General features: G+C 49.8%; 1 protein-coding gene across 6 annotated transcripts in view; it reads left to right on the top strand.

Annotated features, from left to right (window-relative positions):
- Positions 1 to 27,365, top strand: part of EXD1 (exonuclease 3'-5' domain containing 1) — a 44,358-nt gene that overhangs the window by 7,309 nt on the left and 9,684 nt on the right. For 2 of the 6 annotated variants that reach the window (XM_075613443.1, XM_075613444.1), the window contains exons 2-8: positions 493 to 675; positions 12,897 to 12,983; positions 19,822 to 19,962; positions 21,540 to 21,608; positions 21,952 to 22,018; positions 23,304 to 23,428; positions 24,081 to 24,142. In XM_075613443.1, the coding sequence (XP_075469558.1) occupies positions 19,830 to 19,962; positions 21,540 to 21,608; positions 21,952 to 22,018; positions 23,304 to 23,428; positions 24,081 to 24,142 (456 nt within the window). In that variant the 5' untranslated portion in view covers positions 493 to 675; positions 12,897 to 12,983; positions 19,822 to 19,829. Of the gene's footprint in view, positions 1 to 489; positions 676 to 12,896; positions 12,984 to 18,541; positions 18,723 to 19,821; positions 19,963 to 21,539; positions 21,609 to 21,951; positions 22,019 to 23,303; positions 23,429 to 24,080; positions 24,143 to 27,365 lie in introns of those variants that run through there. The other 4 variants (XM_075613441.1, XM_075613442.1, XM_075613446.1 and 1 more) reach the window with 4 other exon arrangements.

Genomic DNA, 27,365 nt, shown 5'->3' with positions numbered 1-27,365 from the left:
GGCCACAAGGAGGGGGGAAGGTGAGCTGCGGTCCGGCTGATGGGGGAGAGTGACGGCCACCAGGAGGGGGGAAGGTGAGCTGTGGTCCGGCTGACGGGGGAGAGTGACGGCCACCGGGAGGTGGGGGGGTGAGTGTGTGTGTGTGTGGCGCACGCGGTCACGGTGTGAGAAGAGTGTGCGTGTGTGTCTCTTCTCCCTGCCTGGCTCCTCCCTGCCTAGCCCGCAGGCCAATGAGCTGTCCAGCAGACATACACACACAAACATTATTTGAGACTTATATATATAGATGTGTAAGCTCCTAGTCCACATTTATACCCAGTGGATGTAGTGTATCCATACTATATATATACTATGTAGATATTTGCAGTGCTTCTACTCTACCTTTCATTCACCTATCATCTCCATCTACCAGGACGGTCGTACGCCATCAGAACAGACAGACAACGGGTTGTGAGTATACTTCACTAACCTGCATCTGTTGTTTCATAGTAGTAGCCAGTGTGGTGCTAGCACCGATCGGATCACGCCAGACGGAGCGAGGGAGTGGGACGAAGGGAGTTCACAGACACAACCGTGGATATGCAAAGCGGTGAGAGGCTACACATTAGCTGAAAATTCCCTATTGAACGCTCAACCCACCCCTCGCTACACCGGAGAGCTTTATCAAGACATCAGGTGACTGAGCTACTTTATGTACAACACACAACACCGGGCTATGTTTAGTATTTATACAGCTTTAGTATTTTAGATGGTCTGTTCCGTCTATTAACCCCTTGACTTGGGATAATTTTATGGATACTCACGGACACTCCATAGGACATTAGAAGCAACCTCTCTGGGCATGTATGTGTATAGCGGTATTACCTCTCTGGGCGTGTGTAGGAGGACATGTGCAGAGGTACACAATGGAGACTGCTGTAAGGTGAAATCATAACAAGGCTTTATTGTGCCTGTCGCTTAAAACACAGCAAATCAATCAACATAAGCGAAATAGTGAGCCAAACAAAGAAAACCTATCTCCACTTTGGCATATATCTATCCTTCTATTCCAGCCCCTTTTAACTGGGTGGCTACCCAGGCTATTCATTAGCCCAAGTCATATAGATATATATATATATATAGACAACAGTCAATGGAAAATACAGTCTTATCTGTTTCCAGGGTTGCTGCCTTTTCTCCAGATTATCAGCATCCAGGTTTAGAAGTCTTATTTGTCAGCTCCAGAGATCTGTGTTCTCTTGGTCAGTCTCTCCTGGGAGACTCAAGAACCTCTGCTCTGTTTCCTTGTTCAGCTCACACGTGAGCTAAGGAGTCTCACTTCCTGTCTCAAAAGACAGGCTTTTCTAAGCCATCTAAATCAGGCAGGTGGTGTTAGTTAATTGCCTACCAGCAGTTAACCACCACACTGCTGGATTAGAGGCACATTTGTGAACAGGGATAAGTCCCCTGTTACAGCGTGTATGTGTATACCGATATTACCTCTCTGGGCGTGTATGTGGATACCGGTATTACCTCACTGGGCGTGTATGTGTATACCGGTATTACCTCTCTGGGCGTGTATGTGTATACCGGTATTACCTCTCTGGACGTGTATGTGTATACCGGAATTACCTCTCTGGGCGTGTATGTGTATACCGGTATTACCTCTCTGGGCGTGTATGTGTATACCGGTATTACCTCTCTGGGCGTGTATGTGTATACCGGTATTACCTCTCTGGGCGTGTATGTGTATACCGGTATTACCTCTCTGGGCGTGTATGTGTATAGCGGTATTACCTCTCTGGGCGTGAATGTGTATACCGGTGTAACGGGTATTCCCCCACCCAATCACAGATATAGTGTGGGTGCGGAGAACATACAGTGTTACCAGGTGTGGTGCTTTACCTGCTTGGCTCACAGGAGGGCTGAGCTTCCGCCACTGGGAACCTGGGGCAATTATTTTAGGAGTAACCTTGTACTCGGTGCAGCGCCTCCACCTGCGATGGTTCCTAGCAGAGCAGGAATTGTTCCTCGCAGGACACATACAAATACTCGCACACCTTAAGTATGATAACCAATAACGTTTACTTAGGAAACAGCATACCACACATGCAACTGTCAACATACTGTAACATATATACGTGTCCCTCTCTAGAGGAGACACTGACTACGGCGTCACGCAGGACGCTTCCCCAACACAGGATGATCCCACCCCGTGTCCATATGATCCCCACCCAATGTCCCGCACTCTTGCAGAGAGAGGATATGGGTGACTGCGCAGTCACTATTAAAGCTAATGGCCAGTTGGTGCACTTGTGGCTTTAAAGTACCTCCCCGAACACTCCAGTGCTCGGATCAGCAACGGCTTCGCAAAGGATCTGTCGCTCGGTAATTCCATCTGATCCCAAGCTGGTTCCTTGCACACGGACCCCAGGGGCGATCCCACCCTGGAGATAGTCTCTGTGGGCCCCGACTGAGCCCGAACCTCTTCAAGGGAACCGCAGCATCCGCTGTGTCCCTATCTAACTCGAGCGCTACTGTGACAGGATCCCTAACCTAGGGCCTGACCCTGTAGCACCCTAAACTGGGGAGTGAGGACCTCTCTGGGACCTAAGGGGTTAATGGCCTGCTCCGTTCCCCTAGCTCTTCCCAGTCCTCACTCTAACTGATTTCTAGCAGCGCCTGGGGCAATGCACTGCAACTAAACACTCTTGTCCGCCCTCACAGCACTGACCGCTGTGACCGGACAATAAGGCACCTCACGACACTTCGGGCAGCGTCCCTAACCTAGGGCCGTCCCTGGTCAATTACCCACTAGCCTGAGAGTGAGTTGGGGCCTACCTGGGATATAGGGGACCTTAGGCGGTGCGGGAGTTTCACTCGATCCCTACACCCTTCCTTCCCCTACAGCTCCCCAGCTCCAACTAATGTAAGTGACAGGGTCCCTAACCTGAGGGCTGTCCTTGGCAACACTCACTCTAATGGGTGAGTCAGGGCTATCTCGGGCCTTGGGGGTTGCTGGCCTAGTACAGGGAGTCACTGACTCCTGTACCCTACCTCCTTCCCTTGGCTGCTCCTGGCTCTGACTGACCTGCGTGCTCCAAGCCCGCGAAATGTATTTATCTCCTCTTGCAGAGTCATTCTCTAGCCCTATTGGCTCCCTGGTGTTATGTGGCTCTACCCCAGGGCACCCTGGGGGCTGACAGTCCCGCACTGCGCATGCGCGAGCTATCTGTGGGCCTCCCGCACTATTGGGCTCCTGCGCAAGCGCAACCACACTCACAATGGCAGCGCCCTGCTCCGCGAGCCGCCGGGACCCTAGCGACGCGACCGCGGCCGTAGCAACGGCCCGATCGCGTCCCCGGCAACCGGCCGCAGACAGGAAAACATGCGCTGCTCCCTGCTCCGGCCCCCACCCTTGGAAGCAGCCATCGGGCCCGGCGCTGGCTCCGGCGGTACCCGCGACCGCACTGCTCCAAAGGAGGGGGGTCTCAAGGAGCTGCTGGAGACCAGGGCTACACCGGTATTACCTCTCGGGGCGTGTATGTGTATACCGGTATTACCTCTCTGGACATAGTGACCTGACCGGCTTGAGGGATCTGTAGGATTTCCCCGAACAGGGAGAGAGCAGGGCTGTTGCTTGGGGGCTGGGCAGTTTCCTCCACCCTGATTGGCTGCTGCTGGGTAAGGCCGCAGCATTACAGGCTGGGAGCAGGGAGCGAGCGCTCGTGCGTGGTGACGTCATGCCCTCTGCTCAGTTTGCCACAGTACAAGGTGGTAAAGACAATCATTATGGAGCTACAGGGCATTTAAAAAAATATATATGTTACAGGGTATGTCTATCTGTACCTGTTTCTCTCTACATAGTGTATCTGCTATGTAAGTCGTGTTAAGATCCAGGCATTAGCAGCTTAATCTATGGGCCATTGACCCCCCTTCTACTTCCCAAGAAAGTGAAGGAAGGTCTGTGGTGACTCATTGTAAGGTCCTGGGAGTCACGCCGTCCTCGGCGTGCTCCTCACTTACCCGTGGTGCCGCCGGGCTCTCCCGCGTCTCGTAGCGATCCTCCCTCCAGGAAGCCGATCGCCATATTGCCTAGGCGCGCGCGCGCACGTCAGCGCTCCCCTTCTAGTGTCAAGCCTGGGCATGTACTCGGTCAAGCGCCCGCAAGTACGGCCACACGGGGGCGCGCCCACATGGAGGAGCACCAGCCTCTTAAAGGCATATCTCCTCTTTACAATGCCTCAATCAAATGTGCTCGTTCGTCTAGTTCCTCCTCCAGGGGTTTCTCTGTACCTATCCCTGCCTCAGCCTGGCCCATTCACACCCCCCCACCTTGCTACTCTGCCATTGGACCCTCGTGCCTATATATACCCTACAGCTTCATTAACTCATCGGCTGAGCATAGAACCAGTTGTTCTCATCACTCTCTGCCTCCCTAGTCCTGTCTTGTCCTGTCTTGTTTTGCAGTCTTCCTCGTGTACCGAACCGGCTTCCTCTACGACTACCCGCACCTCTGGCATCCCGAACTCGGGATACGGCAACACGACTCTCCGCACCTCTGGCATCCCGAACCCGGCAAACGGTAAACGATTACTTCCTTCTCTCTAGCCCCGGACTTGGCAAACAGCACCCTCTACCATCCGTACCTCTCCTGCCCCGACCCGGACTCCCAGACCACTCTACTCTCAAGACGTGCCCTCGTGGCTGTGGGTGGCGTTATATCCTATCCCATTTCAGCACCGCGGTCCCGTCTCGTTTGTGGTGAGCACGTCCTGACATTATGCTCAGCCCTACAAACATGGACCCCGCTGAGGTGGAGCGTACTTTAAATGCCCATACAAATCTCTTCACCAGGCTAGAGACTTATCTGGAACAAGCTGATAGGCGAATGGATACGTTACAGCAAAGCCTTCATTCCCTTACCGTTCAAGTCCGAGCTCTCAGTCGGGAACCTTCACCCGTGGCTTCCACAGCCTCCGCAACCGCCTTTCCAGCACCTCCGTTTGCTTTGGAACCTCGTATTCCTGCTCCCAAACACTATGCTGGGGATCCCCAAGGATGAAGGGGCTTCCTTAACCAATGCCTCATCTAATTTCGACTCTCGCCCTCTCGTTTTGTCTCTTCTGTCTCCAGGGTCGGCTATATCGTGGCTCTTCTCATCGACGAGGCGCTGGCATGGGCTTCTCCCATATGGGAAAAACAAGGTCCCCTCACACAGGACATCGATCTCTTCGTCCAGGAGTTCCGAAGAGTCTTCAACACCCCTGCACGGCAATTAACGGCAGCATCTTCTCTTCATCACATAACCCAGGGAGATCGACCCGTCGCCCGGTACGCTGTGGAGTTCCGCACACTTGCTGCTGAGACGGGATGGAATAATGAAGCACTATCTTCAGCGTTTTGGCAAGGTCTGTCTGAATCCCTAAAGGATGAGCTCGCAGCGCAGGAACGTCCCACTGACCTAGAGGATTTGATCGGTCTGTGCGTTCGAGTGGACCAGCGTCTGCAGGAGCGGAGGACTGAACGTTCTCGTTACCGTCAACGGGTTTCAAGGCATCTTGCTCCATCGTTCGTGGCTCCTACACCCCCTTCCTGGGACGCCCCGGAACCAATGCAGTTGGGAGGTAACAAGCTGTCTGCTGCCGAGAAACATCACCGGCGCAATGCCGGTCTCTGCATGTACTGTGGCAATTCCGGTCACATAGTACCCCAGTGTCCCCACAAGCCGGGAAACGCCAACTCCCAATGAAATCCCGGAGAGTTTCATTGGGAATACTGACACTTTCTCCCATCATCAAAGACGTCCTTCCCACCAGGATAATGTTGCCAGTAACACTGTCTGGAGAGGGGTTTCACACTCAAGCACGGGCGTTCATTGACACCGGTTCCGCAGGCAATTTCATCGATGAGACTTTTGCTAGACGGAACAATATTCCATTTATCAGTAAGAAGACGCCAGTAGGTCTGGAGGCCATTGACGGTCGACCTCTACAGCCGGCATTCATCACGCTACAGACGGTGCCTCTCCTACTGCAGTTCGTCGACGTTCATACGGAGATCATTACCCTCGATGTTATCCACACTCCCTCTGTTGAGCTGATTTTGGGTCTTCCTTGGCTTCAACTCCATAATCCTCGCATCGACTGGACGGATCGGGAATCCATCCAGTGGGGTGCTCCTTGTGCCAAGACATGTAGCAGGATTTTCCAGAAGATTGGTGGGTTGTCTACCCTGCCAGAGAAGGTCGACTCCCTACCTTCTGTCTATTGGGAATTCCGTGATGTGTTCGACAAAGCACGTTCCGAGGTTCTACCTCCGCACCGTCCTTTCGACTGTCCTATTGACCTACTACCCGGGGCACCTCTTCCCAGAGGACGATCCTATCCTCTCTCTCTCCCAGAGACTAAAGCCATGAACACTTACATTGCAGAGAATTTAGAGAGGGGTTTCATCCGAAAGTCTTCCTCTCCAGTCGGAGCAGGCTTCTTTTTCGTCAAAAAGAAGGACGGTTCTCTTCGTCCATGCATAGACTACCGGGGTTTGAATAACATCACACGCAAGAACCGCTACCCACTGCCCTTGATACCGGAACTCTTCGACCGTCTTCAGGGAGCTACTATCTTTTCTAAATTGGATTTAAGAGGTGCCTACAATTTAGTAAGGATATGTGAGGAGGACGAGTGGAAGACTGCTTTTAACACCCATAACGGCCACTATGAATACCTGGTCATGCCGTTCGGTCTGTGCAACGCACCAGCAGTTTTCCAGGATTTCGTCAATGAGATTTTTCGGGACATTCTTAACAAATTTCTTATCGTCTACCTAGATGACATCCTAATCTTTTCTAAATCCCCTCAAGAACACATCAAACACGTTCAACAGGTGCTGTTATGCCTCCGGGAGAACCATCTCTGTGGCATTTTTGGGATACGTTATCTCTGACTCCGGATTCAATATGAATCCAGAAAAACTTAAGGCTATTTTGGACTGGCCCCGTCCGACCACCCTCAAAGCCGTGCAACGCTTTCTAGGTTTTGCAAACTATTATCGCCGCTTCATTCGCAATTTTTCTTCTACGGTATCTCCCATAACTGCTCTCACGAAGAAGGGTGCAGATCCTTCATCATGGTCTTAGACCGCCATACGGGCATTTAAACTTCTGAAGAAGGCTTTTGTGTCTGCCCCTATCCTCACCCACCCAGATCCTAAACTTCCATTTACCTTGGAGGTAGATGCCTCTGACATCGGGGCTGGGGCTGTCTTATCCCAAAGGATCTCTCCCTTAGCCAGACTACACCCATGTGTCTTCTTCTCGAAGAAATTCTCGTCCGCAGAACGGAATTACGATGTTGGGAACCGGGAGCTTTTGGCTATCAAGTTGGCATTAGAAGAGTGGAGACACTTCTTAAAAGGTACGGAGACACCTATAACCATACTCACAGACCATAAGAACCTTCTCTACTTAGAAGGGGCACGTCGTTTGAGCTCTCGACAAGCCCGCTGGGCACTATATTTTTCACGATTCAATTTTCTCATCTCCTTCATTCCTGGCTCCAAAAATCTAAAGGCGAACGCTCTGTCTCGACAGTTCCTTGCAGAGGACAAATCTGAAGAACAGCTAGAGACGATTATTCCCTCTAGATGTATTCTGTCCGCCAACTCCTTTGATATTATGGACAAGATTCAATCCGAGCAATCACAGGCTCCGATGGGGCTCAAGGTTCCGGAGGGAAGACTCTACACGGCACCCCAACACCGCAAAAGGGTTCTCGAGTGGTGCCATTCCTCTAAATCGGCAGGACATCCAGGGATACGGAAAACCAACGACCTTGTTCAACGTACCTTCTGGTGTCCAGAGAGGGCTAAGGATGTGGAGGAGTTTGTTAAAGCGTGTGGCACTTGCGCTCGCAACAAAGTACCCCGGGTCAGACCAGCAGGCCTTCTTCTTCCCTTACCCATTCCAGACCGTCCCTGGAACCATATTTCTATGGACTTCATTGTAGAGCTCCCAGACTCCAAAGGGAAGAATACGATTCTTGTGGTAATTGATTGTTTTTCCAAACAGACTCACCTTGTCCCCTTGAGGGGTCTTCCAAATTCCTCCAGGCTTGCGGATGTTTTCATCCAGGAGATTTTTCATCTTCACGGAGTGCCTTCAACCATCGTCTCTGATCGTGGGTCCCAATTTGTGTCAAGATTTTGGCGAGCCTTTTCCCGAAAATTGGGTATTTCACTTCAATTCTCCTCGGGATACCATCCACAGACCAATGGGCAGACGGAGAGGGCCAACCAAAACCTGGAACAATACCTTCGGTGTTTTATAACCGATACACAGGATGATTGGGTGGATCTGCTCCCTTGGGCTGAGTTTGCTCTTAACTCCCTTCGCAATGACTCCACTCAAGAATCTCCCTTCTTCATAAATTGTGGCTTTCATCCTTCCCGTTTACCCTTCTCCCCTCTATCCTCAGGAGTACCAGCGGTTGACAAGCGCATCTCCCGGCTGAAAGACTTATGGACGAGGATTCAGGAGAACTTAAAGGTGGCCAAAGGGAGACAGAAACTCCAGGCAGACCGCCTTCGACGCCAGGTCCCGGAATTCGTCCCAGGAGACAGGGTTTGGCTTTCTTCCAGGAATATCCGACTAAAGGTTCCTACCATGAAGCTAGCACCCAAGTTCCTCGGTCCCTTTCCTGTGGTCAGGAGGATTAATCCTGTGGCTTATCGCCTGCGCCTTCCACCCTCGATGAAGATCCCTTCAGTCTTTCATGTATCTTTGCTTAAACCAGCATTCCAGAGTCCTCGCTTTTCTAAGAGCACGTCTCCTCCACTTCCTCTTCTGATCCAAGGTCAACAGGAGTACGAGGTTCAGTCTATCCTGGATTCCCCACCGGGATCTCCACGCGCCTCGACTCGTCCAGGCTTTCCATCGTAAGAATCGCTCCAAGCCATGTCATGGACGCCCGGAGGTCGCCCCTGAAGGGGGGGTACTGTAAGGTCCTGGGAGTCACGCCGTCCTCGGCGTGCTCCTCACTTACCCGTGGTGCCGCCGGGCTCTCCAGCGTCTCGTAGCGATCCTCCCTCCAGGAAGCCGATCGCCATATTGCCTAGGCGCGCGCGCGCACGTCAGCGCTCCCCTTCTAGTGTCAGGCCTGGGCGTGTACTCGGTCACGCGCCCACAAGTACGGCCACAGGTGGGCGCGCCCACATGGAGGAGCACCAGCCTCTTAAAGGCATATCTCCTCTTTACAATGCCTCAATCAAATGTGCTTGTTCGTCTAGTTCCTCCTCCAGGGGTTTCTCTGTACCTATCCCTGCCTCAGCCTGGCCCATTCACACCCCCCCACCTTGCTACTCTGCCATTGGACCCTCGTGCCTATATATACCCTACAGCTTCATTAACTCATCGGCTGAGCATAGAACCAGTTGTTCTCATCACTCTCTGCCTCCCTAGTCCTGTCTTGTCCTGTCTTGTTTTGCAGTCTTCCTCGTGTACCGAACCGGCTTCCTCTACGACTACCCGCACCTCTGGCATCCCGAACTCGGCATACGGCAACACGACTCTCCGCACCTCTGGCATCCCGAACCCGGCAAACGGTAAACGATTACGTCCTTCTCTCTAACCCCGGACTTGGCAAACAGCACCCTCTACTATCCGTACCTCTCCTGCCCCGACTCGGACTCCCAGACCACTCTACTCTCAAGACGTGCCCTCGTGGCTGTGGGTGGCGTTATATCCTATCCCACCTCAGCACCGCGGTCCCGTCTCGTTTGTGGTGAGCACGTCCTGACACTCATGGTCTGTGTACAGACCCTTGGAGGTGGGTACATTCCATGAGCCCGCCCCTTCCAGAAGTTTCTAGGGGAGTAGCCTAAAAGTTAGGAGTCTTCCCCTCAGCCCTGGAGAGGGTGAGGTTGTGATTGCCCCCTGCTCATCCTGGAGTAAGGAGGGTGAGAGTGTTCCTGCCTGAGCCCTGGCGAGGGTGAAGGAGGTGCATGCTCCCTGATCCTCAGGGAGTGGGGTGGGAGCTGTGAGTCTCCCCATGGCGGGGTAAGTTTGCTCATATTGGGCTGGCTAGCCTAATGACCACCTGGAGCAGAGCAATAGAGAAGAAAATGCACCGTCTAGAAAGCCTGGGACGAGTGGAGTATGATATGCTGCTAACAGAGCTGATGAAGAATGCCTGCAATAAAGTACCTTTCAAGATACCTCTGGCTAAGGTGTCAGTTCCTGGCCTGGAGGGAGGTAGTTGTGTAGTGATGGGAGCTGACACCTACACTTCGTGGGATCCATCACTGCTGGAGGCGCTGACACCATTGTGAAGAACCCAGAAACCTGTGCGAGCCAGTCCTGTCATGTCTCATAACATCAAGCAGACTACTCAGACCTCCTGCAAACCAACAGGTAGAGCACCATACCAATAAAGAGGTAAAGCGCCCATTTCCACACACTGGTCCCTAAGTGAGGTTGGGGGGGGGGGGGAGGGGGGGAGGAACACGTGTTACATATATATATATATTTTGATTTTACTAACGTTTTATAAAATAATATATGATTCTGGCTGTGGTAATGCAGCAGTGTATACATACAGTGTTTATATACACCTTTGGATCTTGGAGTGCCTGTCCTGTTTTCTCATATTAGACGTGCCTTGTTTTCCGGACTGATATACAGTCATGTGAAAAAGAAAGTACACCCTCTTTGAATTCTATGGTTTTACATATCAGGACATAATAACAATCATCTGTTCCTTAGCAGGTCTTAAAATTAGGTAAATACAACCTCAAATGAACAACAACACATGACATATTACACCGTGTCATGATTTATTTAACAAAAATAAAGTGAAAATGGAGAAACCGTGTGAAAACTAAGTACACCTTATGATTCAATAGTGTAATGCTGCCGCCCGCTGCGGCTCTTACCTCCGCTGTTGGGGCGCGCGGCGTCCGGTCTCGTGTCCTCTCCTCTTCCCCTGCAGCCCCTGCTGCGCATGCGCACCGTCGGGGCAGACCCCCGCGCGCGTCTACTGTTCCGGCTTTTCCTCCCGGCAGATTCAATCCGCCCCTTCCGTCGCGCACGCGCCACTATGTCCATCTCCACTGCCGCCAATGTACTTGTTCCTCCCACACCTGTCCTGCATCCTGCCTCAGCCTATCAGCGCTCTACCTTCATCTGACATCACCGCTGGGAGCTCTCATTGGTTCCTACCAGTATATAGTGCTACCAGCCCAGAGCTGATTGCTGAGCATAGTCAGTCTCTAGTTGTGCTTGCTACAAGCTACTTCGCAGTCTGCTCTTGTCTTCCGTTACAGACCCTTGTTTGAATCTGGACTCCCGATCTCTGGCACCCTCGAACCCCGGCTCGCCCTACGGACTTCTACCTTCTCCTCTCCTCGACCTTGGCTTTGGACCCCGACTACTCTTGATCTCTCCGACCCTGAATCTGGCAAGTACCTCTACGACTCTATACTCTCCTGTCCCGAACCAGGCTATCCACACGACTCTGCTTACCGGACCCGCTCACGCGGCTGTAGGGCGGTGGTTTTCCTGTATCCCCACCTCGGCCTCGTGGTCCAGTCCGGTTTGTGGTGAGCACTCCTATAGTCCCGTGACAAATAGCTTGTAGAACCACCTTTGGCAGCAATAACTTGAAGTAATCGTTTTCTGTATGACTATCAGTCTCTCACATCGTTGTGGAGGAATTTTGGCCCACTCTTCTTTACAACGTTGCTTCAGTTCATTGAGGTTTGTGGGTATTTGTTTATGAACAGCTCTCTTAAGGTCCAGCCACAGCATTTCAATCGGGTTGAGGTCTGGACTTTGACTGGGCCATTGCAACACCTTGATTCTTTTCTTTTTCAGCCATTCTGTTGTAGATTTGCTGGTGTGCTTGGGATCATTGTCCTGTCGCATGACCCAATTTCAGCCAAGCTTTAGCTGCCGGACAGATGGTCTCACATTTGACTCTAGAATACTTTGCTATACAGAGGAGTTCATTGTCAACTCAATGACTGCAAGGTTCCCAGGTCCCGTGGCTGCAAAACAAGCCCAAATCATCACCCCTCCACCACCGTGCTTGACAGTTAATATGAGGTGTTTGTGCTGATATGCTGTGTTTGGTTTCCGCCAAACGTGGCGCTGTGCATTATGGCCAAACATCTCTACTTTGGTCTCGTCTGTCCAAAGGACATTGATCCAGAAGTCTTGTGGTTTGTTCAGATGCAACTTTGCAAACCTAAGCCGTGCTGCCATGTTCTTTTTAGAGAGAAGAGGCTTTCTCCTGACAACCCTTCCAAACAAACCATACTTGTTCAGTCTTTTTCTAATTGTACTGTCATGAACTTTAACATTTAACATGCTAACTGAGGCCTGTAGAGTCTGAGATGTAACTCTTGTTTTTTTTGCAATTTCTCTGAGCATTGCACGGTCTGACCTTGGGGTGAATTTGCTGGGACGTCCACTCCTGGGAAGATTGGCAATTGTCTTGAATGTTTTCCACTTTTGAATAATCTTTCTCACTGTAGAATGATGGACTTTAAATTGTTTGGAAATGGCCTTATAACCCTTCCTAGATTGATGGGCAGCAACAATTGCTTCTCTAAGATCATTGCTGGTGTCTTTCCTCCTTGGCATTGTTTTAACACACACCAGAATGCTCCAGACCAGCAAACTGCTAAAACTTTGGCTTTTATAGAAGTGGTCACACTTGCTGATGATCAATTAATCAAGCGCATTTGATTAGTAGCACTAGAAGACCTAGAAGACTGTGTCGGGAAGAACCCAGACAGACGTCAGCACTACAAAAGAGGGGCATTTGTCACAATACTTAGAACAAAATTTTTTGACAAAGGTCCATACAAAGGACCGAAACGTAGATCTTTACTTTACATTAAAGCACTTTATTTTTTAGGAAGACCTGTGTTTCCAGATTTGTTTCCTGTATGCAGAGTCTAGCCTCTTACTTGGAGCACCCAGACCAGTGTACTTTCCGAATATTGTGAGTGCCCTCTCTTGATTTTATATATATCAGACACACACACAAATACACCAGTGGTCAAAGAAGTGACTTCACAAAAATACTAGTACTGATTAAATTACATTTATTAATCATTGGCGCAAAGCTACTTTACCTGTAGTTTTAGAAAGCTGGAAGCAATATTTGTGCTGTAAAAGCAGGCATGGGGAGATACTTTTTTAAATAAATACTTTTTTCTTTCAAAGGTGGAACTGTAAATTAGTAAATTAAAAAGCAGTGGTATTCTAGGTGTAAAAAAGGGAAATGCACCTCCTAGTACCAAAACATTTCTTAGAATTAGATAATAGTGGTTTATTTGCTCAAAGTCAATGTTTGGCTCCTGAATTGTTGACTGAGAGCAAATAAACCACTATAATCTAATTCTAAGACCCTTGAGTGCATGTGAAATTATCATAATGTCCATGCAAAGAATTTGCTGTGTGCTCAGTAGTCAGTAGCAGAATTCAAGGTCTTAGGCCTCGGTCCCGCTGCGCTCGTTGGCGCGGGCGGCAATGTAGCGAGTTCCCCACCAGCAGGGGAATCCTCGCGAGCCGGTCCCGGTCCCCACTGGGGCACAGCTGACTACACGCTGTCGCGCGTCAGCCGCTGGAGACACCAGAGAATGGTGTTTTCTAGCTTTGACTCGTGACGTGTGTGGCTGTGAGCCAATGGGGAGGGGAGGCTTCGGGAGGAGGAGAGGCTTCGGGGAGCGGGGAGGAGTGTGGAGTGAAAGCAGGTGAGTGCCTTTCTCTGTGTGTGTGCCTGTCTGTGTGTGTATGTGTGTGCCCGAGTGCGTGAGTGCCTGCCTCTGTGTGTGTGTGTGTGTATGAGTGCGTGAGTGCCTGCCTGTGTGTGCGCGCGTGTGTGTGTATGAGTGCGTGAGTGCCTGCCTGTGTGTGTGTGTGTGTGCGCGTGTGTGTGTGTGTGTATGAATGAGTGCCTGCCTGTGTGTGTTTAAACTTACTTTCCAGCTCCAGCCCGAGTCCGTGGAGGGAGGGGGGGGAGAGTAGCGGGTCCCTCCGCTCAAGCCACGCCCCCCCTCCCTGTCAAACCGCCCACCACCCGCCCACCTCCCGCTCCCTACAGACCGCATATCGCGGTCTGTGTATCTCAGCGCACCGCCTGTCAGCAGTGCGGGTGCGCTGACTCTGGGAGCGGGGCCTTAGCCTAAGACTAAGGCCCCGCTCCCAGAGTCAGCGCGCCCGCACTGCAGACAGGCGGTGCGCTGACATACACAGACCGCGATATGCGGTCTGTAGTCAGCCCGAGCGGGAGGGAGTGGGAGGTTTGACAGGGAGGGGGGGCGTGGCTTGAGCGGAGGGACCCGCTACTCTCCCCCCCCCCCTCCCTCCACGGGCTCGGGCTGGAGCTGCTGATGGTAAGTATTAAACACACACACATGCAGGCACTCATACATACACACACACACACACACACACAGGCAGGCACTCACTCATACACACACACACACACAGGCAGGCACTCACGCACTCATACACACACACACGCGCGTACACACACAGGCAGGCACTCACGCACTCATACACACACACACAGACAGAGGCAGGCACTCACGCACTCAGGCACACACATACACACACACAGACAGGCACGCACGCACTCAGACACACACACAGACAGGCACTCACGCTTTCACTCCACACTCCTCCCCGCTCCCCGAAGCCTCTCCTCCTCCCGAAGCCTCCCCTCCCCATTGCTCCCCATTGGCTCACAGCCACACCATGTGACGCGTCAACGCTAGACATCACCATTTTCTTGTGTCCCCTAGCGGCTGACGCGCCACAGCGTGTAGTGCTCTGTGCCGCCAGGGGGGACCGGGACCGGCTCAGCAGGATTCCCCTGCTGGTGGGGAACTCGCGACATGGCCGCCCGGGCCAACGAGCGCAGCGGGACCGAGGCCTTAGGCCTTGCCCCCGCTGCCTACTACAGCGTCCGCTGTGGCGGACGCTGCGCGCACGAGAGCCCTCCCCGCAATGGCGCCGGGCCCGCTGCGAGGGGGGGCCGCAGCGCTCGCGCGAGAGCTACTCCTGCTCTCAATAGAATTGAGAGCAGGACTCGCGTCGAGCGATTAGGCACGCCCCCCGGCGGTTCAGCCAATGAGGGCGAACCTGCCGGGTGACGTCATGGCCGCGCCCCCGTCACTCCTCCGCCACGCCCCCCGGTCTCTCCTCCTGCAGTGAGCTGCAGACCGGGGAATTGGCTGAACGCGCCGCCAAAAGCGCGGGCGCGCGTTACAGAGGAGAGACCGGGGCCTTAGCCTTAGGGCTTGGTCCCGCTGCGTCCGGTTGTACGTGCGGCCGCGTGCGCCACCAGCCCCTTATCTGCAATCCATTGGTCCCTGCTGCCTCCTCCCTCCGTGGCTCACTACGTGCTGTGACGCATCAGCCGGCCAGCGCTACCAGAAGGTGTTCTGGAGCGTTGACGCGTCACGTGGTGCGTGTATGAGCCAATGAGGAGGTGAGCAGGGAAGGAGCTCGTAGGGAGGCGGCCTGTTTTTTTTTTGCGTGTGAGATGTCGGGTGGGTGTTCAGTACGGGTGGCGGGTGGGTAGTGAGTGCTGGCTTTGGGTGGGGCTCCCGCTAGGGTGTGAGCGGGTGTGAGGCGGCGGGTGTCTGGTGAGTGCGGGCGGCGGCTGGTCAGTGATGTCGGTGCGTAGGGGTGTGAGTGCGGTGGGTGTGAGTTTTGGCGCCAGGTGGGTGGTGAGTGGGTGTGGCGGCTGGTCAGTGATGTCGGTGCAGGAGTGGAGGGGGGAAGGCGGGGGGGGGGAGGGGGAAGGCAGGGGGTAAAAGGCAGGGGCGAGGGGGTGAAAGGCAGATGCGGGAGGGGGGGTAAAAGGCAGGGGGGAAGTCAGGCGGGGGGAGAGGCAGGGGTGGGGGGCAGGGGCAGGGGCGGGGGGAAGGCAGGGGTTGCAGGGGGAAGGTAGCGGCGGTGGGGGGAAGGGGAAAGATGGGGGAGAAGGCGGGGGGTTGGGGGGGAAGACGGGGGGGAAGGTGGGGGGTAAAAGGCAGGGGCGGGGGTAAAAGGCAGGGGGGGGCAGGGGGGAAGGCAGTGGCGGGAAGGGAAGGTAGGGGCGGGGTGGGGAAGGGGAAAGGGGAAGGGGAAAGGTGGGGGGGTAAAAGGCAGGGGTGGGGGGAAGGCAGGGGGGGCGGGGGGAAGGGAGGGTGGTGGGGGGAGGCAGGGGCGGGGGGAAGGCAGGGGGGGCGGGGGGAAGGGAGGGTGGTGGGGGGATGCATGGGCGGGGGGAAGGCAGGGGGGGCAGAAGGCGGGGGGGGCAGAAGGCGGGGGGGAGGGAGGGTGGTGGGGGGAGGCAGGGGCAGGGGCGGGGGGGAAGGCAGGGGGGGCGGAAGGCGGGGGGAAGGGAGGGTGGGGGGAGGGTGGTGGGGGGGAAGGCGCGCGGGGGTAAAAGGCAGGGGGGGATGGCGGGGGGAAGGGAGGGTGGTGGGGGGGAAGGCGCGCGGGGGTAAAAGGCAGGGGGGGATGGCAGGGGTGGGGGGGAAAGGCAGGGGCGGGGGGGAAGGTAGGGGCGGCGGTGGGGGGGGGAAGGCAGGGTGTCTGTCACTGTGTCTGTTACTGTGTGCGTCAGTGTGTGTGTGTGTGTGTCACAGTGTGTAGGGGGGGGGGGCAAAAACGGAGCTGGGGGGGAGGCAAATACTCACACGTCTCAGTTAAGCCCCAGCAGCAGCAGCAGCAGTAATAGTCGGCACCACCAGGGAGCATTTCCTCACCTCAGGCAGCAACAGCAGTGTGGCCGGGGGTTGGAGACCCCTGGGTTAGAGCGCACTGGCCAATGAGAGCCGTGGGGGGTGGGGGGGCGGGACACACCGGGGGGGGGGGGGGAGGGCGGTGAGACACATCGGCCAATGAGAGCCATGGGAGGGCGGGCAGACCGACGGACCAATCAAATTCTCTACAGACACTCACAACCAAGATTTTCAGTTTTATATATATAAAGTGTTTTATCAAGTAGGATTTTTTTTTTACATTTCTGTGCTCCTTTGGGACTTTTCTCTTGTCTGTATTTTATTGAATTTTCTCTTGACTTCATTCAGAGGAGTCATCACTATACAATGGCACTGTTTTCCACTCCATTTGTATTTTTAGTCTCACTTATTATTCTTTATACATACACCTCACATTGGATATATAAACAGCAAAATATATTTCTACTCATATACTATAGATCCCTGAGGATAAACATCATACTTATAAAACGAGGACTGCCTGTATAAAATATATATAACGCTTCGTTTTACAACTAATGGCTTATCCAACGCTGTGCAATGCATACCTATGTTCATTTTTACACGCCAAAATGGCTTATCCAACGCTCTTACGACGCTTTGCAAAGTTGTTTATGTGTATATAATATATATTATACTATATAATATATTATATTTTTATATTATATATTATGTAATATTATATATATAATACAGTATATGCACTATATAATTTATGTGTGTGCTGCATTTTGCATGTATTTTATCATTAAAAATGCCTTCAGGAACGGAACCTTTCATTTAAAGTGTTCCTATGGGAAAACGTGTTTCGCTTTACAACGTTTCGCTATCCAACGCCATTTTGAGGAACGCATTGTGTCGGATAACCGAGGACCGCCTGTAGTTTTAATATATATATTAAGGCGAAGAGGCGCGTTGACGCGGCAGCGTTTTGAGGAGACAATCAATTTTGTCTTCTCAGGCGGCTGCCGCGTGACATCAGCGTCACGTGAGCTGGTTCAGCCATTGAGGACGCACCAGCTTTGAGACGCCCCCGCATCGCCCCCAGCACTATGAGCAGGGACCGCTTCTGCTTCAACTGCGCTGCGAGGTAAGAGCTTGCACTCTCGCAAGCAACCGGAGAGTAAGAGCTTATCCTAAAGCATCGGCCGCGATTATAGTGCTGGTGACGGAGTGCACAGCAGAACAAATACCTGGATTCCAATGAAGCTGCGCATAGTGCCGCAAGGTCCTGAGCGACAGACTGCTGGGGAGACAAATCAATGTTTTTGGAGCGCGACGGCCGCGTCACGTGCAGTGCAGGCTTTGCGTGCAACATCACGCGGTCGTGCGAACACCAATAGTATAATCGCTGCCTTATCCAGCAAAATAATAATTAGGTTCTCTCCACTTTCTTTACCCATAAATGTTTAAGGACAGGGTGCCCAATCTACCATGTCCTTATACATTAATAGTTCAATAGGGATTTATTGTAGTTTAAACTTCCCAGTTCTTTTATTAAAGCCTCTCCCTAAATAACTCAGTGCATGTATTCTGTTAGAATGGATATTCATGCAGCGCTCTAATTCCAGACGGACACGTGTACAAAAGTCAGAATAAAGATGGGCTCCTCACAGGCACGTTTGAACTCATCTCATTGGCTGAGAGCCGCTGTCAGGTTTGACGGAAGGCGGGCGCTTGGGATCTAGCAGTCGCTGGATTGGAGGGGTGGGAGTCACGTGATGCGGGCGCAGGAGCTGAGCAGGCATACACGTGCGGTGTGTAGGAAGCCATGGTTAGGCACGTGAGGGGCGGGGCGAGTCAGACAGCACGTATCAGGAATGGAGGAAGCAGGGTGCGGAGAGGCTGCGGCGCCGCCGGTCACTGTGTGCTAGTTTCGGGCAGACCTGGCTGCTGCCGCCGTTACATTTCCATCTATCACTGCGGCCTTCTGCACCTGACCGCAGGAAGAGAGTAAGCTGGTAAATATCCATCTCCCCCCCGAGCTCAGCATTAAAGGAGGGTCTTCATCTACTTCCCCATAGGGGTGGGACAACACAACATGTATTCTATGTTGCTCAATTAAAAATGGCGACATTTGCACTTGTCAATGTAAAAAAAAAAAAGGACATGTCACGTTTTTGTAAATAACCAACTCAAAATCCACCCACCCACCCATCCATTGAGAGAGTGTGAACATTCTGCACATTTCGCATCGGTCGATTTCCCTGCAGTTCTCACATGCCTAGTGGTAACTGCAGGCAGATCAGGGGTAGGGTGACCATGAAGTGATGACATAGGTGCAGGAACACCTGTCATGCTGGTTTTGCACATTACATGCTGTGTTTTGGGATTTTCTTGATGGTTTTGAAATGAGTACACAGTTAGTAAGGTTTTGGAAGTGAATGTTTTTAGGTTAGAGCTGATTTACTAGTCTGGTCTCTAAGATGTGTAAAGTAAATATATTTTTAATGAATTTCCATAGTAAATGCTTTGTAGTCCTCCCACTCCCCCCACTCCCTTAACAACAAATGTGAGGGAATAAACAAGCGCAAATCACACAGTCAAAAAATGTGGGATTGCACATGTGAAATGAAAGCGATAAGGGATAATGCATTTCCAAACGAAAAGACTTTCCAAGTGTCTTTGAACATGGGCAGGAACCAGTAACAAAGCGCAAATATCTTCAGGTGCAATCATAAAATAAAGAAAGGGGAATATAGTGCAATAAAGTATGATAGAAAGATTGGATATGGGGAGGGTTTAGGATTATCCCACTCACATGGTATCTAAAATATTCATTCAATATAGGGGGGAAGTCCCTTTGCAACCAAACAAGATCCAGGAATCAGAGGGGTTTCCCCCTTTATATTGCCTGAATATTTTAGATCCCATGTGAGTGGCACCTAACAATTAAAATAAAATATTGCAGATTCCTCACACAAACTGAAAGGGTTAACCTTATTGCATGATATTGGTTCCCTCTCCAGCATCTGAGGTTAATGCATTTCTCATATTGCATGGTTTAATTTTAGTTAGTTTGTTGATAATTGTGACCTTTCTGTTATGTTATGTTTGCAGGTTCTGACATGGATGCCATCGCCGACTCCAGTTTTCTGAGCAGGGTCATTGGAAAGACTATTACAATTACACTGACTTATGGCACCTTCCAGGGGGTCTTAATGCATGTTGACCCAAGCCGGACTATTCTTATAAGTAAAGGTAACTGTCCAAGACTTGTATTATTTATGTAAGCCATATTTTACTATTGCTTGTGCACTTTGTAGACCGATGGCCAAAAAATGTAACCCCTTCCCTGCCATAGGGGAAGATAAGCTATAAGTGCAGATCTGCATAGGATAAAAATGATTTAATGACAGTGGAAGGTTTTTAAGAGTGAAGTTTGCCGATTGGTGCCTTCTAAATAAGACAACAATTTTAAATTACAATTTGGTTCCTTAAAGAGGACGGTTCTGAATAAAGGGTGATCGGGGTGCAACGGTCAAGATTAGTGCTAAATCATAAAGTAATTACACAATTAGAACCAAGATAAGGGAGAGATAAAACACGGACAGAAGCAGGCCGCAACATTTATAGGCCTTTTCCAGGAAATGTTTTAGGATTGATTTAAGCCTAGTTTTCTGTCTGTTTTTATTAAGTAGATTTGTAGGTTGAAGAGCCTGTCAGGTTTGGCAAGCCCTGTACACTATTAATGTATCCATGAAGAACTTTGTTGATTCCCCCTAAAACAGGAGTGGCCAACTCCAGTCCTCCCGGGCCACCAACAGGTCAGGTTTTTAAAATACACCTGCTCCAGCACAGGTGTCTCAGTTGTTGGTTGATCCACCTGTCCCCTTAAAACCTGACCTGTTGGTGGCCCGGGAGGACTGGAGTTGGCCACCCATGCTTTGTAAGGTATCACAACCAATACATAATTCCAGCACCAATAGGGCTAATAGCACTTGAGCTTAGGCCAGGTCCCTGCTGGCTGCTGCAGGGACAAGAGCCGCCCCACAATGGGGCCGGGCCCGCTGCGAGGGGGGGCCGCCGTGCTGCGCCGAGAGAAACTCCTGCTCTCAAGAAAATTGAGAGCAGGAGTCGTGATGGAGTGCTAGGACACGCCCCCCCGGCGGTTCAGCCAATGAGGACGAACCTGCCTGGTGATGTCACAGCCGTGCCCCCGTCACGCCCCCTCCCCCTGCAGCTCTGCAGACTGGGGGTCTCGGCTGCACGCGCCGCCTGCCTCTGAGAAGCGCGTGCAGCACAGGCAGTGGGGCCGCAGCCTTACACCATACAGAAAGGGCTTACAGTTTGCTGCCCAGTGGGTGCTCGACTGGTAACACTTCATAATATTATACTTTATTTGTTTTTTTCAGTCTCTGCTGTAATTTTTGGGCTAGCTGGCAAAGAAAAGTCTTCATGTGCTTGTTCATCCTCTGTTCTGTAATATCCTGCTCTTCTTTCTCTTTGTCTTCCTCCTGTTCTCTGAAAGCTTGAAGACTAAACCTGGGGGTTTTGGAAAGCTTTGTACGCTAGCTAGAATGCCACAACTCGCATGTTGATCGCTTAAAACGTACCCCAACCTACAATACCTACAATGAAAGCTTGTCCAGAGCCAATATGGCTAATGAACTTTTAAAAATGTTTTTATAAAGTAAAATATAGCACTGTCATTAGTTAATTTTGGTCCTACATGTATTTTTTTTTTTTTTTTTTTAAGTTATTGTTACTAAACATTTTTCTTTGTGCGACGTATAGATTTACTTTTAATGAATGGTTTGCACCTTGTTATATTGTAGTTAAGGATCTTGGAACCGGCAGGACGTTACCTGGAGCGAAACTGTTTTTTGGTCACGATATCGTGAACGGTAAGGTTTTTATTGTAGACAATGTTTAGTTACATTTTCCAACTGGTGAGAAACGGCATGTACTGATAATTGCTAATTATGGACTTTGGAAAGTGTTTACAATAATTTATTTCCAAACATAGCATTTCTTTGTATGTAATCAGCATCAAGAGAGCAGGGTAAAGGGAACTGGACTAATTACGTTGGAATGGCAGAGATCACATTTTTCTGTAACGGTGCCTAATATTTTGTAGCAATTTACATAATAAAATCTTTATGTACCTTCGTTGAATCCATGACATGATTCTGAGTTCAGATCACAGGAATATTAATGGTGGGATTAAGTCTTGCTCTTGTCTTCCAGTGGAATTGCAGAGCAAGGCAGAAGGCGCATCTGAACAGGTGTTTGAAGGACAGGCCACAGGAGAAAGGTGACGTCATTGAGTGGTTAATGTGACATCAATGTAAACAACACACATTCAACGATCGTGGTTCCCAGTCTTTTTTACACTGTGCACCCCCTGCTAGAAAATATTTGTTCTGCAAGCCCCTAATTGTTATTGCTGACTGATCGGATTCTTACTAATGTTACCATGTGACTGATCCCAGGCAGTATAGTGTCCTGAGCTCACAAGGGAACACACGCTTAATAATTGTGTGCAGGCAGCATGGGGTGCTATAGTGGTTACTCGCTGTCACGTCTCACAATGCTTTGCTGCTGTGGATCCAAAGCATTGTGGGGAGTGACTTTTAGCTGTAAGTGACAGCTGTATCCCCCCCACACTAAGGTGCAGTTTGGGGCCTTACTAAGCGCACAGTAACCACACGGGGACCCGCTATACTGCCTGGGAGTTGCCATTACAGATTTGTTGGGTGAACTCCTCGGACACCGCACGCACCCCTAATTGAAATCGCGGTTCCACTAGATTTTAAGTTTTTAGCGATCTTGTAATGAATAGCAGACCAGCTTAGCAACATATGGGTTACATACACAGCCAATCTTAAATCATGTTCATTAACCCTTCAATGCCAGAAGCATGACATGCTCTTCTGGCAGTTAGAGGGTTAGCAATATAGCTTTATGGCAGTGTTTCCCAACTCCAATCCTCGGGGAACCCCGTCAGGTCTTAAGGATATCCCCGCTCCAGCACAGGTGGGTCAATCGGCTGCTCAGTCATTTTGACTGAGCCATCTGTGCTGGAGCAGGGATATCCTTAAGACCTGACCTGTTGGGGTTCCCTGAGGGCTGGAGTTGGGGAAACACTGCTTTATAGAAACAACCATTCTATTCTTATCTTGCGGTACTCAATTCTGAGGTCTATAATATAATAGTGATTACCAGCCTGCGAGTTACGAGAGTATGTGTTTCTGCTTCTGGAGCCCCAAACCTGCTACATTCACCCTATTCTCAAGTCATACAGTGACTAAGCTGCAGGCAAGGATTCTTGGTAGGGACATTTCTAGTTCCGTGTTGATTTTATAATCTAATTGTGTTTGGCATATTTACAAAATTTTAGAGCAAGAAAAATTAGGATACTAGAACGAATGTCGGCTGAATTTAAGTATAAAATGTAATTTGAAATTAAAAAGATTTTAAAGTACAATTGGCGTGGGGAAAAAGATGGCGTTTCGCATGTTTTTTTAAAGATTAGATGGGGCATCGCCATGCAAGGATTGACTTGGGGCAGCGCTCGTCATTGTTACTACTTGTTGCAGGGAGAATATTTCTTCAGAGGAGAATTTTGCTGAAGCGAGGAAGCCAGATGCAGAACACAGGGAGACTCGCGCCCCTACTTGCCAAAAGTCTTGTACCGTGAGCTTACAGGCCATTAAGCGTGCAGGTATATTGTCGTCGGTCAGACTGCTCATTATTTAAGTTCTTTGACTCGCGTGTTGTCCATATCAAGTAAGCCGTCAGAGCAGTTTGTGGATATCGGTAACTGAATTACAAACATTAAAATCTCTTGGAGGCGTTCCCTCCTATTACCAAAATGTACCAATGCCAGTGACCTGTTTTAAGGGGTCACGGCTGGATGTTGGGCTTTTTTTTTTTTTTTTTTTACAGAAATCTTGACATATACATTTAAATTTGTTTGTTTTTCTAAGTCTTTTAAGTTGATGTGTAAACCTGGTGATCTGAGATTCGGGATAGGTTGTATTTCCTCTGACTGCACTCACTGTGTTCCACAAGAAATGGTGCAGGCAAAGTCCCAGGGTCTCACATCTCTTATCTTTGTCTCTCTGATAAGGAGAGGGTGGGACAGTGGTAAAAAAATTCCTTAATTTTCAAACTCTTCCCCTATTTGGAAACCCCTAAGAAATACAATTTGGGATTCCGGAGAAACCAAACAAGCCAAATCTTTGCATGTAGCATGGTTAGATTAGTTAAATAAAGACAAATAGTTTGTTAATTTTTTTTTTTTTTTTAATTAACACTTTTCGAAGTTAAGCCCTGCGTCTTTGGTTAATAACTAGTGTTTTTATCTGTTGCAGTGGATGAGGAGGAAGTGGAATTCACGGTGATTAACCAGTTCCAGCCCATGTTTGGCCCTGCTGTAAGTACTGACCTAACTACTTAATGAATAGGTCAAAAATATTTTATGTGCAATACTGTGTATTATCAGAGCCACCTATAACCTCATGGCAAGACCCACCCCAGCGTTTCCACACCTAATGGTCCAATAGGGGAAAGTGTGAACCGTTCCATTATTGTTTGCTTTTATATATCCACTGACCGTAAGCGATATTTCATGTAAGGTGCAGTATGTTTAACTTCTTCATCGTCACAAACATATTTGAGTAATTAGACCTATAATAATCCCACTAATGATACTTTTCCTTGATTTCCCTGACTGCTCAACATGTTCAGTGCCAAATGCACATAAAAAAGCAATGTGTAATCCACGCCGACATAAATATGTTCTGTAAAATAATGCTAAACTAGAGTATTAACTCAATGCTCAACCTAATACACAAAGGATATGAACAAAGGTGCACTGGGGTATATGCATATATAAAGAACAGAAGTTAACTCCTAATTAACCGTAGAACCCAGATATCTGCACTCAGGGTTACATATAATTTACATCAGCCATGGTGGCCTGGGATAACAATTGTCCCACTAGGTGGAGTTAATTAACCCCTTCCCAATGACACACTAGGCTGCGTCCAGGGTGCCTTCTCCCGTGCTGAGGCGCGCGCGGAGGCTGAGGGAAAGCGGGTGCTTTCCCTGGCCTTGGTCCGCGTGCCGTCCGGGAGCGTGTCGGGGGGCGGGCCAGTGACGTCACAGAGCTGGTTCGCTCTCATTGGGCGAACTGCTCACGTGACTGGCCCTGCGCTCCGGCGAGCGCCAAATCTAAAATTTGTATAAGACCGCTTGCGGAAGCGTAGGCGAGCCCCTACTAAAGCCGCTTTCATTGCGGCTGTAGGGGCTCACTGGTAAGCACCAGCGCGCCTCAGCGCTGTCCATGCCCGAGGCCTTAGAGTGAGTATAGTCTTACAAAAACAAAACAATTTTTTTTTTTATTGTTGGTATTCAAACAGTGACATTAAAAACATACACAACACAAAAATATTAGAATCCCCTATGGGGCGACTCGTGGCGATTCTAGATAGACCGGAATGAATTATAGCCGAAGGAGGGACTATAATCCTTACTACAAACAGTAACCGCAATGGTATCTCAATTCAATACCCATCGCTAGCAAATATAGGGTATATTAAGTCTCAACACGCCAAATGATATGAGACAAAGTTATATCTGGTAGCTCATTGGGTAATGTCTGTATACTGAGTAATTCACAGTCAGCCTAGGCAAATTGACACGTTATGGGATACATCACAGAAACCCTCGCGATAGATTCTTCGTTTAGTCAGGATATAGCAAATGCAAGTATAAATGATCTTGCTATGCTCATAGTAAACAACAGGATTAGTAACCCTACATAGCCCCTCTGCACTCGGCACACACAATATCCTTAAATGAATGAAGCACTTGTTTACATATGGTCACTATATCAAGAGCAACTCAACTGCTATTGGCTGCAGTGCAGCAGTTTGGAGACGCCGGGTGGCAAATAGAGGCCTAACCAGCGCCGTCCGGGCCCCCCCGCATCGCACAGTGAGAGCCGCATGTAGGTGCGGGAAGAGCCGCAGGTTGCCGACCCCTGACCTACCCCAACACACCTTTTTAAACTAATATAATTTAAACGGAAAAGTCATAACTCCTAAGACTCCTCCAAGCCACCTAGACATACTAAAGAGAGATCTGAATACTTGATCTAAGTTTAAGATATCTTGGAACGGCCAAAATCGGTCGCTCAAAATTAATGTGCTACGCCGCCTGCTATAGCTGTTCCCGACCCTCCCTATTCCCTTTGTAATAAGACATCCTAGACTTCCTGCTTTTATTTGCTTGGGGAAAAAAGACCACGAGTAAACTAATACCATCATGACTCTACCCACAATAGTTGGCAGCCTGGCACAACCGTGTCTAATATCCTACTATAAAGCGACTCAAACTAGGCATTTTGTAAACTGGCACATGGATCCTGGACTCAACGCTGGGTTAAACGGGAGCCCGCTAAATAAGTAAACAATAGTATGGTTAAGAAAAGGAATTCTGGGGCTCCTACCAATTATGTCACACTGCCTGAAATTCCGGGACACCCATAGCGTAAAAGCAGGCTTTGCACATACACCATGCAATGACAACAATATTTGATAACCCAGATTTCCCTCCAGGTTTGGTCAGCAGACACTTGGCTATGGCGGGGGAGAAAGATATTGAATCAAAATTTAGCGAATAATGGAATTACATATTTGAGGCCGTGGCAAAAAGCTCTATCTGTACCTCAATCACAGAAAAAGCGCACAAGGTCCTATACCGCTGGTACTATTCACACCACCAGGCTAGCAAAGATCTTCGCACGTCCCAAATCATGTGGAGACAGAGGCTGCCTACTCCATATCTGGTGGGGGTGCCCCAGGATTAAACGTATCTGCAGCACGATCCATGAGAATGTTGAATGAACCATTAAACCTGGACCCATTGATGCATGTACTAAACAGACCATCCCCATCCATAGGTAACCAAATATGAAAGCAAACTAATCTCAGATATAACAATCCAAAAAATAGTACCAGCACTCTCTGTCTCACAGCTACAGATATAAGCGAATACCAGTGTAGGGAAAATGAATAATTTAATGACACTAATAACTGAAAAAATAGCAACAATAGCCAATACACCAATGCAAGAATAAATATCACCATAGAGGAAATGAAAATATAGGGGGTAGAGGGGAAAGAAGGAGAAGGGGAAAAAAACACAAAAGAAAAGCAAAAAATCACAAAAATGGAAAAAGGAAAGCAAACTAGGGGGGTGACGTTTCGAGGGGTGACCCCTTCATCTGGCCCATTCCCCCTGGTCCCAAAGGGTCCCAGAGGTACTTCCCTAAGCCTTCCCTCCCCACTGTCAAATGATCCCACACTCCGCTAATGATATAAATCTAAAGTATAAGAGGGCAAATCACATAAGCAGATATCAAATATCAACCACTGAATGTAGATACAAGAATATTGTGAAAGACACAGAACATATGCAGATATCAGATATCAATCAGTGAACAAGTATAAGCAAACCCTCTTCCTGGTGCCTTGTCGAGTTCTGCTTATGTGATTTGCCCTCTTTAGACTTTAGATTTATATCATTAGCTGAGTGTGGGATCATTTGACAGTGGGGAGGGAAGGCTTAGGGAAGTATCTCTGGGACCCTTT

This window comes from Ascaphus truei, chromosome 9, assembly GCF_040206685.1.
Source record: "Ascaphus truei isolate aAscTru1 chromosome 9, aAscTru1.hap1, whole genome shotgun sequence".
Classification (NCBI taxonomy): domain Eukaryota; kingdom Metazoa; phylum Chordata; class Amphibia; order Anura; family Ascaphidae; genus Ascaphus; species Ascaphus truei.
Note: the sequence above shows the minus strand (reverse complement) of the source record. Positions and strands in the feature narration are given on the sequence as shown.